The sequence below is a fragment of the Mauremys mutica genome, chromosome 9, assembly GCF_020497125.1.
Source record: "Mauremys mutica isolate MM-2020 ecotype Southern chromosome 9, ASM2049712v1, whole genome shotgun sequence".
NCBI lineage: Eukaryota > Metazoa > Chordata > Testudines > Geoemydidae > Mauremys > Mauremys mutica.
The window spans coordinates 22682228-22704033 of record NC_059080.1 but is presented as its reverse complement, the minus strand read 5'-3'; the positions used below and the strand labels follow the sequence as shown (position 1 = coordinate 22704033).

The following is a 21806-nucleotide window of genomic DNA, read 5'->3' as shown; positions in this document are numbered from 1 at the left end:
ACTCGCTCCTGTGCTCTGGAGCTGGCAGAACCTAACGGAATCCAAGGATTATCTGACTGATACTTCAACAATTGGGACTTGTAAAATAGACCCAGTAACAACTCCCCCCCTCCTTGGGATTTTTCCCTCTCCCCTCTGACTGTGGCAATAGACAAACATGTGAGGTTGGGAATAAATCATGTACTCAGAAGGACCAACACCCAGCCAGAAGGATGACTCCTCAACAGAAGGCTAATCTGCCCACGGGACAGAGCGAAGAAGACCCAAGAGTGTGGATGCAGGAGTGGGGGAAGGCAAGTACAAGGCTGGCATGTTAAAGGGGAGATGAATGCACAGCTGAGTTGTGTTTGGGGCTCCGGCATGTGCTTTAATTTGTCTGCAGAAACTGTGTCTTTCCATGCTAGGAATCAGTAAGCAAATCCCTTGGTCTTTTTCACATTCCTCCTACCCACTTCATTGTTTTCTTTATTTGCTTAACTTTCCACCACTTCTGTTTACTAAGCCCATGTTTATTCCCACTTAGAATCTGTCTGAAAACTGTTGTCTTTTTTCCTGAGCGTCCACAAGTTGCAGTGCCTCCATCTAAGTTGTTAGGTATTATTTTGTCTCACACGGTAGGATTAACTTCTCAAGCCATTCAGCTGGCCTGTAACCTGCCTGTCATTCTCTCCATTAGAAAGCTGTAATAGGAGGTCATACAAATATCTCCCTACTCCATCTCACTGTGCACTAATATTCAACAATGAATCTCCATCAGCCCCCTGGGCTATTTTATGGCTAAAAATAAAAAATGTGAGTTATCCCTAAAATCTGGAAAGGAGCAGATGCAGTTTCTGTTGGTGTCACACTGATCTTAGTAGTTTATTTCTATACAAATGATGGCATGATATCATTTAATCAGTGCTATGTAATATAAACAATCCGGTATTTGGCGTCAAAGGGAGAAGTATAGATGCCACTAGATTCAGAGTAACATCAACAGTCTTTGAAATGCTTAACTCACCACGCTATGCTTTTCACTTGGGATTTTTGGTAAAGATATTAGCCCGGGTCTCCTGATAACCAAAATTCTGCCTTGGGTTATTACAAACCCAAATCCCCCCTACAGGTTCATTTGGCTACACATTTCTTCTTCCTTTCTGAAACTGTTCTGTGGTGTCCCTGTTTATTGTGAAACAACTGATGTGTTCCACTCCAGAGGTGGTTGCATTTCAGTGGTAGGTGAAGTGTTTCCTATGTAAGTAATGTTTGGGATCCTTTGGGATGTAAAGTACTAGATAAATATCACATGACAATGTTTCCAATGCTGGTCGATTCAGTTCTCCATCCATAAATAGCAGGTTAAGCTTCACACCTATTGTGCTAGCAGGACAGCTGCAATGAGCCAAGGAGAGCTCTTTGTGCTAGCAACTGGGGCTGGAGGGGACTGTGTTCTCTGCCATATCTCTTAACATTGAAAAATAACAAACTTTTTTTTTTGGCGGGGGGAGAGGGGGAATTTCAACACAAAAAAGTGGCTACCCTAATCTAAACCTATTATGAATCCTGAGCTAAGGAGGTATGTCAGAGCTCTGCAGCTTCCTGTTTGCAGTGCAATCCTAGTGATAGCGATATTTTCAATGGCCTGATTATCGGTTTTGTCCCATGTGGCTGGGAGCTCAAAATCAAGGCACTGAGACTCGACAGCTTTGCAGAACTAAAAATGTTATTGATCATTGCTGCCCTGCCTGTGTATCCGCACAGCACTGATGAGACCTCCCTAGTCCTGTTCCACTATGCGCTAGGTGCAGTGGGCTCTCTGGGGCCAGTCTCTTCTATAGTTGTTACAAAGTGCTGGAGGGGATGTCATCAGAACTGAAGTTCAACTTCTGGTCTCTTTTTCTCTGTGTCCAGGCCAGAACTGATCTTTTCTCCTACTCTTTCATATTGGGGCATAACTACCTTTTCATCCTCCATAGCAGCACCTTTCCTCTATCATTCTGACAGCAAATCTAGCCAGCAAAGGCAAGTAGGAGGGAATATTAATGCGTGTATCTCCTTGCCTCTGGAATTTAGGGATTAGGGATGGGCAAATTGATTCAAACAAAATAACCTTCCAGAACTTTTGTTCAAAACTTGAACATTTTCTAAAATTGAAAGAAAAGCTGGGTTAATTTTTGTAATGTCTTTATTAGTTTTAAAATAATACATCATCATCATCTGGAATGTGGACAAGAAAAATAATTAAACTGTAAAAAAAAAAAAATCAAAGGCCTGGTCTGATATACCACCTCACCTCACAACACTATGTCATGTAATGTTGGCCCCACATAATGTTTTTGTTGGCTTGACTGGGTATATATTGCAGGCAGTGGCCCTGCAGATAATAAAGGATTCACTTGAGAGACACACTAAAGCAGCAAGGAGCTTCTCAAAAGAACTATATCCTAACTAACAAAACACATTTCTCCAAGATCTAATTGTCCATACAGTCAGTCAAATGGATCTTGAAAGAAAATTTGTAATAGCATCTTTTAGTGACTCCCAATAATTTACACATGCTCCTTGTAGAAGAGAAGAGAAAACCTATCACGTTTACTCTTAAAAAAGACTTTTAATTTGCTGAAATCAACTTTTTCAGGGTATTGCTATTTAGCTTTGAGCCATGTTATTCAAATATGAATTACATAGCAAACATTTAGAAATGAAATCTCTCAGTTGTTTTTAGAACACGGCCAGCATGGGAGATATAGTGACTGGCAGTGTCTTCTGGCTCCTCTGTGTTCTAGCAACTAAATACAAGGGGTTGTCAAAGGCTTTGTAAAGTTCTCCTGGTGAACAAAATTGTATATGGCTTATCTTTTTCTTCAAGTTATTTTTGAGCATCTCTGTATCTGAGTTCCAACTGGGACCAGAACCAGAATAAGTATAGAAAACATCAGGTTCTCCTGAAATTTCCAATTGCATGAGGCTGGGGTCAATGTTTGAATGTGGAGTGCTTCTCCAATCTGCCCCTCTCCATTGAGCCTTAGCTGCACAGGCCTTGGAAAGGAGAAAGTCCTGGGACTACCCCTGCACTGCACACAAATCTCCTGTGTGGTAATGTGTTACACTGCTACCGGGACTTCAATGGACGTGAGCCAAGAGCTTCTATTCTAAACAAACACTAGTCAGGCTGCATCTTCTGCTTACATATATCAGATGATGAACACATCAGTGTTTTTTAAATTTTTTTTTAGCCACCAGCCTGAAGACCTAGTGGACATTCACTCTAATTAGCCAAGAGATGCTGAGTCCCCTTATTCATGATCTATGTAGGATTCTGACTTATTTTTTAAAATATGTGCATTTTTTAAAAAAAATCCATAGTAGCAAACTAGCCCTCTTCCACCCCAGGCTCCTTAGGGGAAGCATTGGGTCTAGCCGCTGATTGTTGTGCTGCGTGTAGAATTGTTTAGTTCTATACAAATTGCATCTTGGTATGAGAAATAAGGAAGGAAACTGCTTAGCTGATTTGCTGTTCTCAGACAACTATGCATGTTACAGCCGCTCACACCTAGACACAGCCACGAGAGTATCTGATATCAGCACACCTATATGACATCCGCCTCCATAGCCGCCTTGATTTCATCTGTACTGTCATCTTCAGACACCTACATGACACCAATTCACGTGTACACTCATAAACACCTACATTACATCTGCACACATTCCTACGTTACACCAGTGCACTTACTCAGACCAATTACACACTCCTTCATGGATACCTATGCTACCATTCCAGAACCCACATGCTGATATTACACTACTAAATCTACATACACATTCAAATCTGTACACTTCTGTAGTACAGTCAGAAACATCCACTCCTATTTACACCCACATTGTACTAGCACACACTTACACGCATTCACACGGCCCCCAATCTTACACTCATTCACTCACTCCCGTGCTACCCTCACTTGCAGTCATCACACCCGCTGTGCACCAGTACTTTATTCCAGAAGTACCATCTCCAAATGGCAATAGAATTGTGCCAGCCAGCCAGTGTTTGTCAGCTGGTATCATTCCAGTGGTTGGCAACTAAAATGTAGGTGTGGTCTTTCAGCGATGGTCCCTAAAGAATGGCCTGATCTGCACATCAGTCATTGCCCATGGATGAAAGTTGGAGATTTGCAAGTTGCCAAATCCCCCTCCTTCTGTGGGTGCCCCTGGTTAGAGCTCTAATGTATACAAGTTCTCAGGGGTACCCTCATCACCATGGCACAAGAGGGTATCATCAACCCCATTACACAGGCGCTGGCCTGGCATGTGTGTTTTAGCAGGAATATATATCACTGCCAGGGGCCCAGATTTACCAGTAGATGTTTCAGTCACTGGGATCAGAAAATGATGCTGTTGCTAATTTTCCTGTTTCCCCTCACTGAGATTGTCAGAGACTATACGTGAAAGTGTTGGGGGAGGGGGAGCCACTCTCTCTCACCCCATTCTCTTCCCCTTCTACACCTCTCATCCCCCGCCCCATAGTGAACAAACAGGCTGTTCAGATAAGAATTGGAAAAGTGATTGAGAAAGTTTCCAAAACCCAGTGCCCATAATCAGTCTCTCTGAAAACAGGCAGGGTGGGGTGTAGTCTATAGTGAGAGAGAGAGAATCTGAAGGAAAACAGGATGTTTTTGTGATAACTTATTTTTCATAATTCTCATTGAAATGTTTGCTTTGTTCTGTTTTTGGAGTTGCCTGCAGCCTTTATTGGAGACGTGACAAGCCAAAGAACTTTGTGGGTGGGTGTGGGGGGGTGTATGTTGTGGGGAAATACTGCTAGGACAGGTAGATAACAGATAGGAGTAATTTAATGACTGCTAACATATCACAGAGCATAGTCCCTGTCTATATGTGTGGTGCAAATGAAATTGGGATGTTGTATTGAGGTGCTCAGTACTGAATACCAGACAGATTTTGACAAATTGCAAAGAATTCAGAGAAATGCAGCAAAAACACTCAAGACACTGGAGGGATTGATAAAGCGTAGAGCTGTGTGGAACTCTGGGGGTAGTCAGTACACTTCTTTAGGTTTGTTCCCATCATTCTGGGGCCTTCTGCCCCTGATAATGTGCCATGGCACTGTTCCCAGTTTCACCTGAGTCTGTTTTCACAAGAATGCCCCCCCCAATGATCAAACAAAACTAAACAAACAGGTAAAGCAGAAGACAGAAAATAATATATGAAAAATAGCAGAATCATCTTGAAATAAAACATTTCTCAACGTTTCCCATTGCCCATTGGCAGTTCTTTAATGCTGCACTAGAAATAGAGACATCAGAATTGATATATCAAAACAGCCCGATGGCCTGCAATCTGTCATCTCGAGCTGCTAACCTGAGTTGCCGAGTCTTCAATGCTATTTTAACTTGATTTAGCTAACCTTAGTTAAGAACACACCTTTTGTTGTAGTGTAGACACGGTTCGAGAGTGGCCAGATGTGGGTGCTCTAGAAGAAGGTGTTACCTCCCCCTTCACAATGGCAGTCTTTTATACAAGTTCATCCTATGGAACAAAATATCTTCCTGAGCTGAGCCTATTGAAAATTAGCAGTACTATATACTCTCAGATCTCTTTGTCCCTTTCTAATCTCTCCTTCACCACCTCCGTGGGCAACTCCTCCTTCCCCTCATTATGTTAGCTTCTCCCATTGACTGTTCTCAGCCCTCTCACTGCTCTTTTACTCCCTGTTCCTTGCATGAATTCAAATAATACCCTTATGCTGAACACTCCCAAACCTCTGTCTCAACCCCAACCTTTCACCACCTGTTCAGTGATGTGTCTCCAACTGCCTCTCTTACAATTCCACCCATCTCTTGCTGCCCTCCCAAAAACTAGCAAAAATAAAAGGCACTTCTTTGGCCAAATCCTCTCGCTATTTACAATGGTTGTGTAAAATCCAGAGTTACTCCCCTGAGGATTATGAAGTTCAGATCCAGGTTTTGATTCTGGAATGTTGCTTTCCAAAGTTTGGGGGTGCTTGAATCTTTCGTAAGCCTATCTCAAGTTTTAAGAAGGCATTGGCAGGTGGGTGAGTGATGCAAGGAAGGGACTTCTTTTCATGCTGTGTACTTTGTAAGGGTCACTGCTGATTAGCCTGTTTTTTCCACCAGCCAGTTCTGAGAATGCCATTTAGTAAATCCAAAACTGTATAACACTAAAGGGATGCTTATAAGGCATAAAGGGATTAATGTTCAACTCTAATGAAATCCAGATGCACACAGCTGCCTCTTTTCAAGCTCTCTTCCATTGCCAAGTTGCAAATGAAATGATTTAATTAATGTAAATACACGGGACGCACCAGACTCAGAATAGCTATAATATCTACTACATACTTAAACCCACAAGGTACCAAGGCCATTGGGTTTCTGTTGACAGCTCATGCAGTAGGGAAGACTTAGTTATCCACAAACCACCTCCATTTGCAAATAATTCATTCGTGAGATAAACCTCATGACCTTCTGCAAAGGCTCTGATGCAATAGAGCTGGGGAAACCTAGCAGAGGAATAAAGTTGCTTTTAATGAATCAAAGAAAGCAAATGTCTGTGTAATGAATTGGTGGGTCTCATCCCAGTTCCTAATGGATAGGTGTCCACATCACTGAAACCACCAGCGCAAATAGCAGTAGATGGCCTCTTTGATGGTAATCTCATCTGAGGGTACGTCTACACTGCAATTAAAAACTCACGGCTGGCCAGTGCCAGCTGACTCACGCTCGCAGAGCTCAGGCTAAGGCACTGCTTAATTGCAGTGTAGCCATTCAGGCTTGGGCTGGACCCTAGGTTCTAGGACCCCGTAAAATGTAAGAAGCCCAGGGCTCAGACTGCAGCCCAAGCCCGAACATCTACACTGCAGTTAAACAGCCCCTTAGCCTCAGCGAGCCTGAGTCAGCTGACAAGGGCCAGTCACAGATGACTAACTGCAGCGTAGACATACCCTACAAGACCAAAAATTCAATGGCTCATGCAAAGAGAACTTTCTTCTCACCCATAAGGGCTGAGCAAGGGAAGCTTGGTGCTGCAGCATTCTACTCCAGAGGTGGTTGTATTTCAGTGGAGGAGAATGAGATATCTGAAACCTTTGGGAAATGGAGATGGAGCTGGGGTATCATATCATGTTCCCAATGGACCTGAAGTATTACTGCCTCACATAGTGTTATTGTTGGCCTTTTCTCTCCCTTGCATGGTTATATTTTCCTTTTTCTCACCCCTCTCATGGTGTACCGTAGAGTCTCAGCCCCTGCCTGCCAGAGGAGAAAGGAACAAGCTTGACTCTCAAATTCAGATCATAGAATCATAGAAAATTAGGGTTGCAAGAGACCTCAGGAGGTCATCTAGTTCAACCCCCTGCTCAAAGCAGGATCAACCCCAACTAAATCATCCCAGTCAGGGCTTTGTCAAGCCAGGCCTTAAAAACCTCTAAGGATGAAGATTCCACCACGTCCCTAGGTAACCCATTCTAGTGCTTCACCACCCTCCTAGTGAAATAATTTTTTCTAATATCCAACCTAGACCTCCCCCACTACAATTTGGGACGATTGCTCCTTGTTCTGTCATCTGCCGTCAATGAGAACAGCCGAGCTCCATCCTCTTTGGAACCCCCATTCAGGTGGTTGAAGGCTGCTATCAAATCCCCCCTCACTCTTCTCTTTTGCAGACTAAATAAGCCCAGTTCCCTCAGCCTCTCCTCAAAAGTCATGTGCCCCAGCCCCCTAATCATATTCATTGCCCTCCACTGGACTCTCTCCAATTTGTCCACATCCTTTCTGTAGCGAGGGGCCAAAAACTGAACACAATACTCCACATGTAGCCTCACCAGTGTCTAATAGAGGGAAATAATCACTTCCCTCAATCTGCTGGCAATGCTCCTACTAATGCTGCCCAATATGCTGTTAGCCTTCTTGGCAACAAGGGCACACTGTTGACTCATATCCAGCTTCTCTTCCACTGTAATCCCCAGGTCCTTTTCTGCAGAACTGCCGCTTAGCCAGTCAGTCACAACCTGTAGCAGTGCCTGGGACTCTTCTGTCCTAAGTTCAACCTCATCTGTTTTCTTTTGGCCCAATCCTCCAATTTGTCTATGTCACTCTGGACCCTATCCCTACCCTCCAGCATATCTATCTCTCCCCCCAGCTTAGAGTCATCCACAAACTTGCTGAGGGTGCAACCCACGCCGTCATCCAGATCATTAATGAAGATGTTGAACAAAACCCCCTGGGGCACTCTGCTTGATACTGGCTGCCAACTAGACATTGGGCCATTGATCACTACCCGTTGAGCCGGATACTCTAGCCAGCTTTCTATCCACCTTATAGCCTATTCATCCAATTTATACTTCTTTAACTTGCTGGCAAGAATACTATGGGAGACCGTACCAAAAGCTTTGCTAAAATCAAGATATATCACATCCACCACTTTCCCCATATCCAGAGAGCCAGTTATCTCATCATAGAAGGCAATCAGGTTGGTCAGGCATGACTTGCACTTGGTGAATCCATGTTGACTGTTCCTGATCACCTTCCTTTCCTCCAAGTGCTTCAAAATGGATTCCTTGAGGACCTGCTCCATGATTTTTCCAGGGACTGAAGTGAGACTGACCAGTCTGTAGTTCCCCAGATTCTCCTTCTTGCCTTTTTTAAAGATGGGCACTATATTTGCCTTTTTCCAATCATCCGGGACATCCCCCAATTGCCATGAGTTTTCAGAGATAATGACCAATGGCTCTGCAATCACATCAGCCAACTCCCTCAGCACCCTTGGATGCAGTGCATCCGACCCCATGGACTTGTGCATGTCCAGCTTTTCTAAATAGTCCTTAACCTGTTCTTTCAGCACTGAGGGCTGCTCACCTCCTCCCCACACTGTGCTGCCCATTGAAGCAGTCTGGGAGCTGACCTTGTCTGTGAAGACCAAGGCAAAAATAAAACTGAGTACTTCAGCTTTTTCTACATCAATTGTCACTAGGTTGCCTCCCCCATTCAGTAAGGGTCCCCCACTTTCCCTGACCACCTTCTTGTTGCTAACATACCTGTAGAAACCCTTCTGTTTACCCTTTACATCCCTTGCTAGCTGCAACTCCAATTGTGCTTTGGCCTTCCTCATTACACCCGTGCATGCTCAAGCAATATTTTTACACTCCTCCTTAGTCATCTGTCCAAGTTTCCACTTCTTGTAAGCTTCCTTTTTGTGTTTAAGCTCACCGAAGATTTCTCTGTTAAGCCAAGCAAGTCGCCTACCATATTTGCTATTCTTTATGCACATTGGGATGGTTTGTTCCTGCAACCTCAATAAGGCTTCTTTAAAATACACCCAGCTCTCCTGAATTCCTTTCCCCCCTCATATTAGCCTCCCATCAGTTCCCTGAGGGGGTCAAAGTCTGCTTTTCTGAAGTCCAAGGTCCGTATTCTGCTGCTCTCCTTTCTTCCTTTTGTCAGGATCCTGAACTCAACCATCTCATAGTCACTGCTGCCCAGGTTGCCACCCACTTCTACTTCCCCTAACAATTCTTCCCTGTTTGTGAGCAGCAGGTCAAGGGTGCACGGCCCCTAGTTGGTTCCTCCAGCACTTGCACCAGGAAGTTGTCCCCAACACTCTCCAAAAACTTCCTGGATTGTCTGTGTACTGTATTGCTGTATTGTTCTCCCAGCAGATGCCAGGGTGATTGAAGTGCCCCATGAGAACCAGGGCCTGTGATCTGGAAACTTCTGTTAGTTGTCCAAAGAAAGCCTCATCTACCTCATCCTCCTGGTCTGGTGGTTTATAGCAGACGCCCACCACGACATCACCCTTGTTGCTCTCGCCTCTAAACTTAATCCAAAGACTCTTAACAGGCTTGTCTCCAGTTTCATACTGGAGGTTTGAGCAATCATACTGCTCTCTAATTCCCTGTGTACAACAGCATGAAATAATCCCACTTTCCCACCCAACTGTCCATACATTTGTATTTTTAATATGGAAGCAGTGGAGAGAATTGTGCTAGAAGAAAAAACAGTGTGTGTGGGTTGTTTTTTTTTAAAGGCACAAAGGCATGTGTTACATTCTTCCATTCCTTGGGTTTGGCGGCTACACAACTTTTTCATTTGGCTAAATCTTGGTTCAGTGAAGAATTTATTTGCACTTTAGGAAAAAAAAACCTCTGTTCATAATTTACATTGGACTCATTGACGAATTTTTATACCTAGAAATCCAATAAGTTCCCTCCCATTATATATACATCCGACTTCACAGTAGGGGCTTCTCTTCCAAAGTCCCAGCCTTCATTAAAGGTTTAAAAGGCATTTTTAAAGTCTGTCTGCATTGGTTTCCCATGCAGGGCTTCTTGGTTGTTTCTTTGGAATTTTTTAAGGGCACATTCATTACTGGAAATCATCCAAGCCTAATGGTAAAAATAATAAATATGTAAAAAAATGAGAGAGACTCTCACAACTGGAGAAGCAAGAAACAGTTCCCTAAGAAAGAACATTCCCAAGTAACTGACTGATGCCTCCAACCCTGAGGGAGGCAGTAAGAAGATGAGAGTAGAGACACTGCACTGTCAAGAGAGTCTGTCCTGGTCTTTCTTGGGAAGACAAGTGACAAGGGAAAGTAATATTTTAAAAAAAATAGACTCTCTGGAATCTTTGAAAAGAACATCTCTATATGAGGCACTCAGATACTACAGTGATAGGTGTAGCAGTAGAACCTCAGAAGAACAGAACCTTCCTTTGTAGAGGGAATGTAGCAAATATTTCTATTAATATCTATAGATCAGAGATGAGTCTCAGTTTGGATAGACTAAGAACTGCTCAAGGCTTGAACTAAAGCCTGTGGGAGCTTTATGCATGTCAAAAAATATTTAGCTAAGTTTACAAACTGTTTCACTTTTTCTGCTTCTTGTGGCCCTCTTAACTTGGACTTGAGGGGAAACCAATAAACTCCCATTCCAGAGGTTTCTTTTGCTGTATAATAACCTGGCCAGAAACAGGAAGAACTGGGCTCTTCTAAGATGTCTTTACTTACTGATTTCTTTAGTTCCTGCCAACTTGTGATTTAATTGTTTTGATGCAAACTGGAAAGATGTGAAAAGCTTGGTCTTGTGAGACTCTCAGCCCAGTTATTCAGGCAGATAGGGATGAGAAAAGCTTCTGAATTTGAACTGAAACTCAAACGTTCAAGACCTGATCCTGTTGAAGTCAATGGTAAGACCTTGCGGGAACAGGAGCAAACACTTAGTGGGTCATCTGCCACCAAAATAAATATCCTAGAACGTAAGCCACTGAATAAATTACACATACAAGAAAAAAACAAAAAAAATGACCGAGTACTCAAGCTGCCTCTTGTTAGGAAGAGGGCACCTTACTTTGTGCTTATACAATGCTCTGATCCTAACTGGGCACTCTAGGTTCTATCACAATCCACATAATAACAATGCAGTGCGCACAGCAATACAATGCCCTGAGGATTGCAAGGAAACTTTACATACTTCCAGCTGCACCATACATTGGTTGGTTCATTAGGGGTAAACACATAGAACAGAATGAAATATCCTAGTTAGATAGAAACAAGGCACTAAAAACAGGATCTAAAACCATTAAAGCTTAGGAATAAGGCTGCACCCAGCTACTTGTTAAAGAAAATAAACAATTCTAAAACTTCACTTTATCTGTTAAGAGTCACCATGTCTATAACTGGCCATTGTATCTTCCAGTCTGATCTTTTATTTTCTGTACAGGATGGTATTTTATTCTGATAGGATGTCCCCAAAGATTCTAATCTCAGCAGTGCAACTCTGCAGCCTCATGATACAAACAGCACTACATACTGATACACGGTGAGGATGCTTGTATAGCAATGTTGCATTGGGAACAACTCGCCTTGCAACACAGAGTCTGCTGGGAGAAACCCTAGGTGTTTCTTAAGGCTTCCAAAGCTTTCATACAATCAAGCTGTGTTTAGTAGCCACTGGCCCAGAACCAAACTTAGCCAACTTTGAGGCAGTTCCGAACCATGATGTTTGGATCGGGATCTGATCCTTCCCAAAGTTGCCCTGGGCAGAGTTCTCTCCAGCGGAAGGTCTGTTTGCTTGAGCTTTGCTTACATCAGCAACAGCTTTTGTCCTTTTGAGGACATCATTTTTACCATTCATTTTTATGTTGTTCCAGGGATCCTGAGCATAACCCTGCAGGTATAAATAATTCATGGGAGCTGAAGAGATGAAATGGAATAGAATAGTATGGGTCAGTCCTGGAAAACCCACTTGGCTGTTGGCAGATGAGTTCCGCCCCTCCCTGACCCGCTGATATGGGACATTTTAAAATAAATTGGTAGGGTTCCATTTCTTGGAAGGAAATGAAGCTATTTTCAAAGCACATCCTTCAGATGTGATTTAGCACCGTCAGGCTCTGCATATTTTAAGAAATGTTTGGATTTGGATTTTTCTTTTGGAGAAATAAAAAAGTAAAGAAAAGTGATTAGTAAAATGCCAAGTGAAAATGAGCTTGTGTAAAACAGCTCAGATAAATATATACAACCAATCTTCTTAGCTCTCAGTTCACCCTCAGCTGGCTCTTTCTCTGACGGGGCTTTCATCCCCAGATAACACACTGTGGCCACCCAGTATTATTTATGCTTCTTCCTTTGACTAATTGTGGCTCCAAGAAGAGGCTGAAGGGTTAAAGAAGCCTGACTATTGTTCATAGGGAAAAGTTAATGCTTTACCATATGCCTCTGCTGGCAAAATCCATCCCAAGAACTAATAAAACGGCTGCTTTCCACTGGCACCTCCCTTCTGAGTATAGAATAGTTTTCCCTTTCAAAGTGAAATAACATGAAATACTAAAATGTCCTTACCTGACATGAAGCAATATGGCACAGCTAGGCTAGTCCATTTTTAACGTGTGATGTTAGCCAGTAAAGCACTGAAAATGTGATGGTGTTGTGACTGGAAGATTTTCAGAGCAACAATATGGGCAATAGTTATAGGATAGTCATATGAATTGGCTAGTATGTATCTGAGCCACAACCTTCTACTGGATGATTCAGAACTCTTAACTCCATGTCATATGCCCTATACTGTTTGTTGTTAATGGAGATTCTCCTTCAGCTCAAGTGGCAAGGGTCTGTACTTTTGGAGCAGGATAATCTGAGTTCAATCCTCCCTGATTCCAGGAATTTCTGAGTGGCCAAAGATTAGTTACAATATTGTATAAGATTAATCTTCTCTGACTGTCTGCTCCTACCCTCCCACTCACTCCTTACATTATTAGTGTGGTGTCTGTCTGGATTAGAATGTAAAGTCCTCGGGCAGGGGCTTGGTCTCACTTGTGGTTGTTTACAATTAATGAATTGTAATAATAATTGTGGGGGAATGTTTCTAGTGATTAGAGGAGGGGACTAGAGTAAGGAGACCTGGATTCTCTTTCTAACTCTGCTACTGCTTCTTTGTGCTATCTTGTGTTAGTTACTTAAGCCTTTTTGAGCCTCAGTTTCACCATGTTTAAAGTGGGCACTCTAATGCCTATCTACTGTATGTAACAAGGATGCTGTGAGACTTAATTGATTCATGTTTGTAAAGTGCTTTAAGATCCTCAGATGGAAGACACTATAGAAAAGCAAAGCATTAGTGTATGTCTAGAGAAGATATAGAAAAACCAATGGCTCCTTTGCTGAGACTGGGCAGCATCCCACTTCTTGCAATGGTGGAAACTCAATCATGATCATATAGAGTTGTGCCACTTTGGGTGCTGGCCCACAAGTAGGTAATGTACTAAAAGGGAACTCTTAAAAACAAGTCATCCTTCTTCCAAGACGGGGTTTGCTTGTCTATTATAAAGTTATCCTGTCCCTACTTACATACACACATGCCGCCGGAACAGAGATTATAGCCTTGTGTAACACAAACACCCCAATGTGGCATTCATTCCTGGGGCTGGAGTAGCTGAAGAAAGACGAGAATCATAGTTCAGTGCAAGTGGTGACTCCTCCAGCCAGTAAAATGTTGTTGTCCCTGAAATGAAAACCTGGCAGATTAACACCACAAGTTTAGCCCGTTTCATTTTCTCCTGGGTATTCTGAATATTGGGAAGAGGCCCACCCCATGCTGTGGGATGGAATATCTGACACAGGGGTGATGTTTGTTGACAAAGTCCAGCACTGCACAGAGGCAGAGAGAGCAGAATAGCAGAGGTTGCAGATAATAGAACCAGAGCCAGAATTCTGGGCACCCAAAGAGGAAGAAGGAATTTTCCCGGGCTTATCCCTGAACCCAGGATCAAAACGTGATTCACAACATTTAATGACCTGGGCCTCAGAGACCCCTATGAGGCAGGGAAGTACATTATTAACCCCATTTTACAGATAGGGAAAGTGAGGCGATGTAAGTAGTCCATAGTCAGTAAGGGCTAGATTGTACCATATAGGCAGAGCCCTGCATTGGGGACAGAGAGAAATGCCAGTGCCCCAGAGGAAGTACCAAAGATGTGGTGCCTGCACAAGGCAGAGTACTTTCCAGTGTGCTCCTGTGTGCAGGGGAGCACACAAATTCTACATTTCTTTGAGGGCTGCAGCATACCCTACCCCACCAATGCATTGGGTGGGGGGGACAGGGTGACCAGACAGCAAGTGTGAAAAATCAGGACAAAGGGTTAGGGGGTAATAGGAGCCTATATAAGAAAAAGCCCCAAATATCGGGACTGTCCATATAAAATCGGGACATCTGGTCACCCTAGACGGGGGAGGGTGCTGCCTACTTCACAAGCTTTCAGGGAGCTGTGCTCCCAGTGAGAACATTGCACTTCCCTGAGAGCGGGGGCTACAGTTTTGGCCGGATTAACCTTTTGTGCGCCCTCATGGAGACAGTGGAGCATGGTGCGGGGAGGTCAGTCCCCAGAGCAAGGGGCCAGCCAGAGGCAATGGGGCCTTGCATGGCAGGGGTGGCCCCGCTCCGCTCAGTGCAAGGGCACTATTTACAAACCGGCAGTTGCCAGATGCACAGTGGCCCACCCAGCCCTGTGCTGCCAGCATGTCCCTTCCCCTCGGGGGCAGGCTCATGCCGTACCACACAGCCCCCTGCCCAACACCCCCCCCGACTCCCTATGGCCAGAGGCCCTCAGGACCCACCCACAAATGCCCAGTGCCCTGCACACCACCACCCCTGTCCAGCGCCCCCTGCCCAGCACCCGCTGCCCCCAGCCCCACCACAACTGCCCAGCACCACCCACAAAACCCCCACTGCCTAGTGCCCCAACACATACAGATCTTCCCTGCCCCTTCACAGCCCAGCACCCCCTCCAGATGCGCCCCAGACCCACTCCCCCACGCCCTGCCTCCCGTCCGCACTCACCGGCCCTGCTGGGAGGCGACTGTGTCTGCCGGGCTGAGCTGGCAGCGCAGCCAGGGCGGTTCCAGGGCCGGGAATCACTCCATCCCCTCAGGAGTGGTGCCATCAGCCAGGCCCGGGCCTGCCCCGGCCAGGGTCCCTCAAGACGCACTTGCCTGGAGGGGCCTAACCAAGCCCTCCACACTGTTCCCCCCCCACACACACACACACCTGGCTGAGACTGGCCAGGCTTCTGCACCAGTCCCAGGCGGCTCAGCTCCGGGGAGACAGGCGGGGCCCCACAGGTGGTGGGAAGCAGAGATTTCCCGGAGCCGGAGGTGTACTGGGGTCTGGCCAGGGGGCTGAGAGGAGCAGGGAGTGGGGCCAGGGGTGTGGAGGAGCCATTGGCCAGCTGGCAGGCAGGCCGAGAGGAGCAATTGGTGGTCGGGGGGAGCCAGCAGTGTCTCGGGGCGCAGTAACCACACCATCAAGCAGCAAAATCTGTCTGAAAAATAGAGGCAGAGGCATGCACTGGCAGAAGAATGGAGCTGAGCCACTCAGGTGCAACAATGGGAAGCATTGTGCCTCTCGGAGAGACGGTGCCTTCTGAAGGCCCTCACTGAGCAGGGGGCTCGCCTCCTGCCTCTCAACTCAGGAAGAAGTAGTGTGCGTTCCCTGTCCCTGTCTGTGCAGCAGGTGGGATGAGGTCAGGGTTACACTTGCTCTTTGTCTCTCCTTAACCCTTTTGGGGGTGCTAGCCAGGACTGCAGTTGTGGCAGTTCCTGGGGAGGGCGGAGGCTTGCAAGAGCAATAAGTTGTTGAAATGTCTAAATTCTAGGGGCCTGACTCTCCCCTGCCTCACACCTTGTTCTGTCACCTCCATCTTTTCAGAGGGGAGGCAGAGCTGCACGTTGGCATTTTGCAAGCACTTCAGATGTGTGCAAATGAAAGTTCAAGGTTCAATATGGGATAATCGGGCTCTGTTGATCTGCACCCGCAAGTGACTGTTGTCCCCAAAATGCACTCTCAGATATGTTCAGGAGCAATTGTGGAGGCTTTTTTGCCACTATAGCCTATGCTGCCTATACAAGCAAGGCACTGAAATGTCCTGGCAAAAGGGGCAACAACTATTGGCCATTGCTTGTTACTGAAGATCAACTTCACTTTCCCATCTGAACATAAATACCCCAGTGCTGGCGCTGGGATAACGCAGGAACTGCCAAAGCAGCAGTGTAATTCCAAACCCCTCTCTCCAAAGCTCTCTCTCTCTCTCTTTTATTGTCTTTACTTATCCTTACAAACCAGAAGAAGAATGTTCTGAGCTCTGGGGAAATTAAAGTTTCCCCTGAGAATCCACTGATTTCAGGTTGGCTCCTCAGCAGATGTAAACTGGCTGACGACGATTGACTTCAATGGCGCTATATACCAGTTGACCCCAGCTCAGGATCTGGTCCCTTGTCCTTTGTTTTGTGGAGTAGACCAGCCTGGGATTTAACTCGGAGGAGTTTGTTGAAATTTGTCACCTTCACCTCCACTTTGACCCCCACCCAACTGTCACTCCCTCGCTTGACAGCAAATATCAAAAGTTTGGGGGAGTTTTTCAGCCCCTCCACTTTGAGCCAGCATCTCCCCACCCTGGCCACTGGGACCTCAGTGCAGCCTTCTCCATGATCAGTGGCATTTAGTGAGAGAATCCTGGAAGGATGTGAGCTGCATGCTAGCAGGCTGGTACAGGAAGCAGCTGTTGGTGTCAGGAACTGGTTCATACAAAACGTATTTTCCCACAGAGGCTATTTCATTAAAATCTGCTCCTGGCCAGGCTCTGTCACCATACAGGTTATGTTGACCTATCTGTTGCTGACAAATGCAAGGAAATCAACTAACAATGCATCATAATGATCATCATCATCATGGTTGTGCTGAATATAGCCTCTTTCACCAGACAGGCATAGGGGAACGGATTTGGAGAAAACAGATACTCCTTTGTCCTGCTCGAGACCCAAACTCACAACAAATCTATTTGAAGGATCACATTTGGATGAGAATTTGGGGGTCTTTTCTTCTTCTAATAGCTGCTCACTAAGGAGAGCAAGACTGTGAAAACACTCCTCTTATACCACCAGAGGGGCTCCTGGCGTGTCAGGAGTGAGGCATGTGGCAGTGTGTGTAGATTGTGCTGCACTGATGAAGCAGCTTTTCATCTGAATATTTGAGGGCTTGGAAAGGTGCGGGAACTGCTATCCCCATTTTACAGATAGGTCAGATGACTTCCCAAAGGTCATGCAGTGAACCATAGTAGTCAGGACTAGAACCAAGATTTCCTTGCTCCTTTTCCCCCATGCTAACTATTACTCCATATGCCCTATAATCCACACTGCACGTAAATAGCAGGATTTCATTCTCCACGGTATTTGTCAGCACTTTTCCCCAGCCCTAAAGCCACTTTAAAAGGAAACTGAGTAGACATACGTCGTCATAAAAAGGACCAGTCACTGTTTTCAAGGTGATCTAATTCCAGATTCCCATTCACACAAAGCCTTCATCTCTTTCACTCCCTCGGTCTCTTGATTCTCTAAATAAAAGGCAAATGGAACATCTAAAAGCACATTGCGAGACTTTTCCTCTGTTCACATAAACAGAAGAGAAAACATCATGGAGCAGATGGCAGAAGAGTCTCACGTCAAGACACTTTTGTTGGAATGCTGCTGGCAACACAAAGTCATTATTAACTGGAAGGGAAGCAGCAATTGATTTCATACGGATGGCTCTGAGACCAAGTTTTTGGTTTATTGTTCCTCTACTTTTACTTGATTCTTAAATAAAGCCCCTTCAGAAATTTCCTAAAAGCTGAATAATAATGTTATATCTGCACCGTGACTTTACAGTGTATAAATTAATCACGGAATCCATCAATGTGATACAACCACCTCTGGGGTGACAGTCATTAGTTAATTAACATTATTCCGCAATTCTGCACAGAAAACACTCTCCAAATGAAACTGCAGGGAACAGTTTGGTAGGCAGAAAGCACTTAACAAAAAGTCATTTGTGATACTAACATCATCCCTACTCTAGTCCAAAATGCTTTGTAATGTAATGTAATGATGCAGAACCAGCAGGACCTTGGTTTTGTGTTTCATCTGAAAGACCGCATCTCTGGCAGCAGGGTGCCTCCTAACTGGAGGGGGTGTAATATTTGTAATGGAATGCAAAACTACTCAGAGTTCACATTTCTTCGCAAACTTACAAATCAAAATACCTTGCTTCAGTACATGAATTCTTTTGAGCAAAGTGGACCTATTTTTCCATTGAAAAATAGACCAATTGTTCAAACTGGCTTTGGCTTTGCTTCAAAGAGAGTGGGGGAGAGAAATGAGCTTTGTCAGGTTTTCTTTGTAAACTGACGCATAGCGCTTAAAATTTGGGGAAAAGTGAAATTCGGGGAGGGGGGATGATATTCATGTGAAATATAAATTGTGAATTTGCACACCTCCACTGCTACCATCTTGCTGTGACACTAGTTCTCTCTCTCCTAGATATTTTATATATCTAGCTATATACAATATAGCCTCTCCTCTCCAGAGTATCTGAGAACTGACTCTAAGCCCTGGTCTACACTAGGGAGGGGACTGATCTAAGTTACGCAACTTCAGCCACGTGAATAATGTAGCTGAAGTTGGTGTACTTAGATCGACCTACCGTGGTGTCTTCACCGCAGTGAGTCAACTGCTGCTGCTCCCCTGTTGACTCTGCTTGGGCCTCTCACGGCACTGGAGTACAGGAGTCGACAGGAGAGCACTTGGGGGTCGATTTATCGCGTCTAGACTAGATGCGATAAATCGATCCCCGCTGGATCTGGCAGGTAGTGAAGACATACCCAGAGAGAAGAGTGCCCCCTTCTCTACAACCATTTATTGATTAACCAACACTGCTTCCTGTAGCACCTGGATTCACAAGTAGTGCCCAGGCCTGACTCTCCTTGGCTTGTTAGGCCTGGTGAGATTTCTTTGTAGTGAAGATGTGCAGGAAACTCCCAGATCCAAACATCCATGAACTCTAGAGAAGCTCAGGTCTGGAATCACATCTGAACTCTGAATTTTGTATCGTCTCTAGAAATGGAGTAACGTGCGGCAACTCCATGATGTCAGCACACAGTCCTTCTTTCCTGAAAGGCAGATGGAGAAAGTCCATGACCCAACAGGGAATGCATTAATAAAGGCACAGGCACATCGAGTATGTCTTGCTTGACGTCTGTTCTGTCCGTACAATGTCAGAAGGAAAATCGACCCTGCACTCAGCAGGTGTATTTTTCTTCTGCTCCATCCCAAGTTAAAGGTCTGGATAATAACACTTGAGCACAGGGGTCAATGGGGCGGGGGTAAGAAAAACACCCAGTTTGCGCTGGCAGGCCGACTTGATATTGTAGGCCATACATGGGTTTGGAATGAGGGATATTAGACTCACAACTCTTGCCAGTGCCAAGAAATACACAACTAAAATTGGCAGCTCTGGGATGAGTAATGTACAAACACAGCCTGGAGTGTTGCAAGTGTTCAAGCACTTTGGAAGTATGTTGAGTAAACGTGAATCTGTTGCTATGGCAACAAAACAGAGGAGAGATCGTGCTGCCTCTCTGTGACAGCTTTCAGATTCAAGTGCCTGGTTAATTTGAACTGTGCTCACTTCAGTCTAGAACAGCTGCTCAACATAATGCCAGATGATGCAGGAGAGAGTTTCCCTCCACCTCTTCAAATAACGATTGTGGAACAAAGCCAGAGATCTCACTGGGCCAGTTGGAACTGAGTGGTGACAGTGGAGGTAGAACGCAGATCCTCCTGCTTCAGAAGCATAAGCCTCTGCCAGCTGAGGTAAAGGAGAATGGCTGTTAGTTGTTAGCAGCATGGGGTCTGTGACATATAGTTTACCAATGCTGGTTCTATCCAGTAGAAGGCAATGATACACATGCACTTTAGCCAGTTGAGAACTAGCACTTCTATTGTCATAGGAGTGCACTGTACGTGAGAGGTCAGGAGATATGCAAATAGTTAACAGACAAGGTGCCAGTAGATGGCACTGAAGAATATACAGCTTTGTTGCTGGCTTTTGTAGAACCAATAAATATTCTTATTGTTATGCACTTCTTGAGCCCAGCTCTTAACATCCATAGCACATCACCCAAGAAACTCAAAGTACACCTTTAACTAATGAATCCTCATCACATCTGTGTGAGGCCCCCGTCTGTTACTAGAGAAGGAAAGGCCACTCAGCCTCAGAACCAGGACAAGAGTCCAGCAGTTCAGCCTCATAGCCCTGTACTCTGCTGGGCCACAATGAAATAGCATACATGAGAACTAACCTCCGGAGAGCCAGTTGTGATAAAATAACTGACCTGTGCCTTCACCCAAATGGTTTCTGGTGTGATAAAAGTGAGATTAACTTGTTTTGACTGGGCTATATTTTAATGTATATGCTGCCACTCCACTCCTCATTTCAACATATGGGAGAGACTGTTCTGTGGCATTTCCAGCCCTGATGAAGGCAGAGAATACTTGGAACTCTCCTTGTATTCATCCAGAGATTCAAAAAAGCCTGGGATTATTCCAGGAGTTTCTTGTGAACTAGACACAAGTCTGAAGCAAGATACTGGAGCTTTGACTGTTTAGTTAAGTTTTAATTTAATTTGGAACATAGTGAAGGGAGGGTAATTTTCCAGAGAGAAACCAGTCCATGTGCTGTATGAGGACTTTGGAATAACCAAAGAGTAGACAGCCTCCTGAAGAGTCCAGTTCAGGTTTTACGTGACACCCAGTACATACAGGCACAGGCCACTGTGGGAGTGTTTAGTCAGTTCTCTATAGCAGTGCTGTAGTCAAGTTGCATGCATTGAATAAAGCTACTTGTCCTACACCTTATTACTGAAGCTTAGCATGCTTACAAGTTAGAACATGACAGAGAGCCTTCATGTGTGCTGTATAATATCCTTGCTCTATAAGTAACACAAGTTATGTAATAGCATTCTTGGGAAATAAAATGTTCACAGAAAAATGGCACTGCTCAGAGATCTGGGACTTGCTATTTTAAATCCTGAACCAGTGCCAAAATATCACTCCTGGTCTGAGTGAGCAATGAGTGCTTAATGATCCATGTCTATACCACAAAAGGACTAGAAGTGAATGTTAGACAGTACAACTAATTGGAAAATAGCAAGTATTTTTCAGATTTTTTTTCAGGTTTTTCAATGAAAAAGCAATGACCAAACATTTTTCATAGATACAGCTATAAAATTAAAAAAAATGTTTTTAAACCTCAAAATTTTATTGAAAATCAATTTTTTTAGTTTTTTTCATAATAAAAGGAAAATTTCATAAGAAATTAAAATTTTCATTTACAATATGAATTTTCATTGGGAAAAGAGTTTCAACTGAAAATTTTTGACCAGTGCTACTGAACGCCATAGGAAAGATCCCTGCAGCAGGGAAATGTGCTGGCA

At 44.5% G+C, this 21806-nt stretch overlaps 1 protein-coding gene across 2 annotated transcripts in view; it reads left to right on the top strand.

Annotated features, from left to right (window-relative positions):
• Positions 1–21806, top strand: part of LOC123376801 (rho GTPase-activating protein 20-like) — a 94072-nt gene that overhangs the window by 30901 nt on the left and 41365 nt on the right. Inside the window, exon 1 of one of the 2 annotated variants that reach the window (XM_045029016.1) lies at positions 26–293. The exons of the other annotated variant lie outside the window; for it this stretch is intronic. Coding sequence (XP_044884951.1) covers positions 213–293 — 81 coding nt within the window. The 5' untranslated portion in view covers positions 26–212. Of the gene's footprint in view, positions 1–25; positions 294–21806 lie in introns of those variants that run through there. 2 annotated transcript variants of the gene reach the window in all.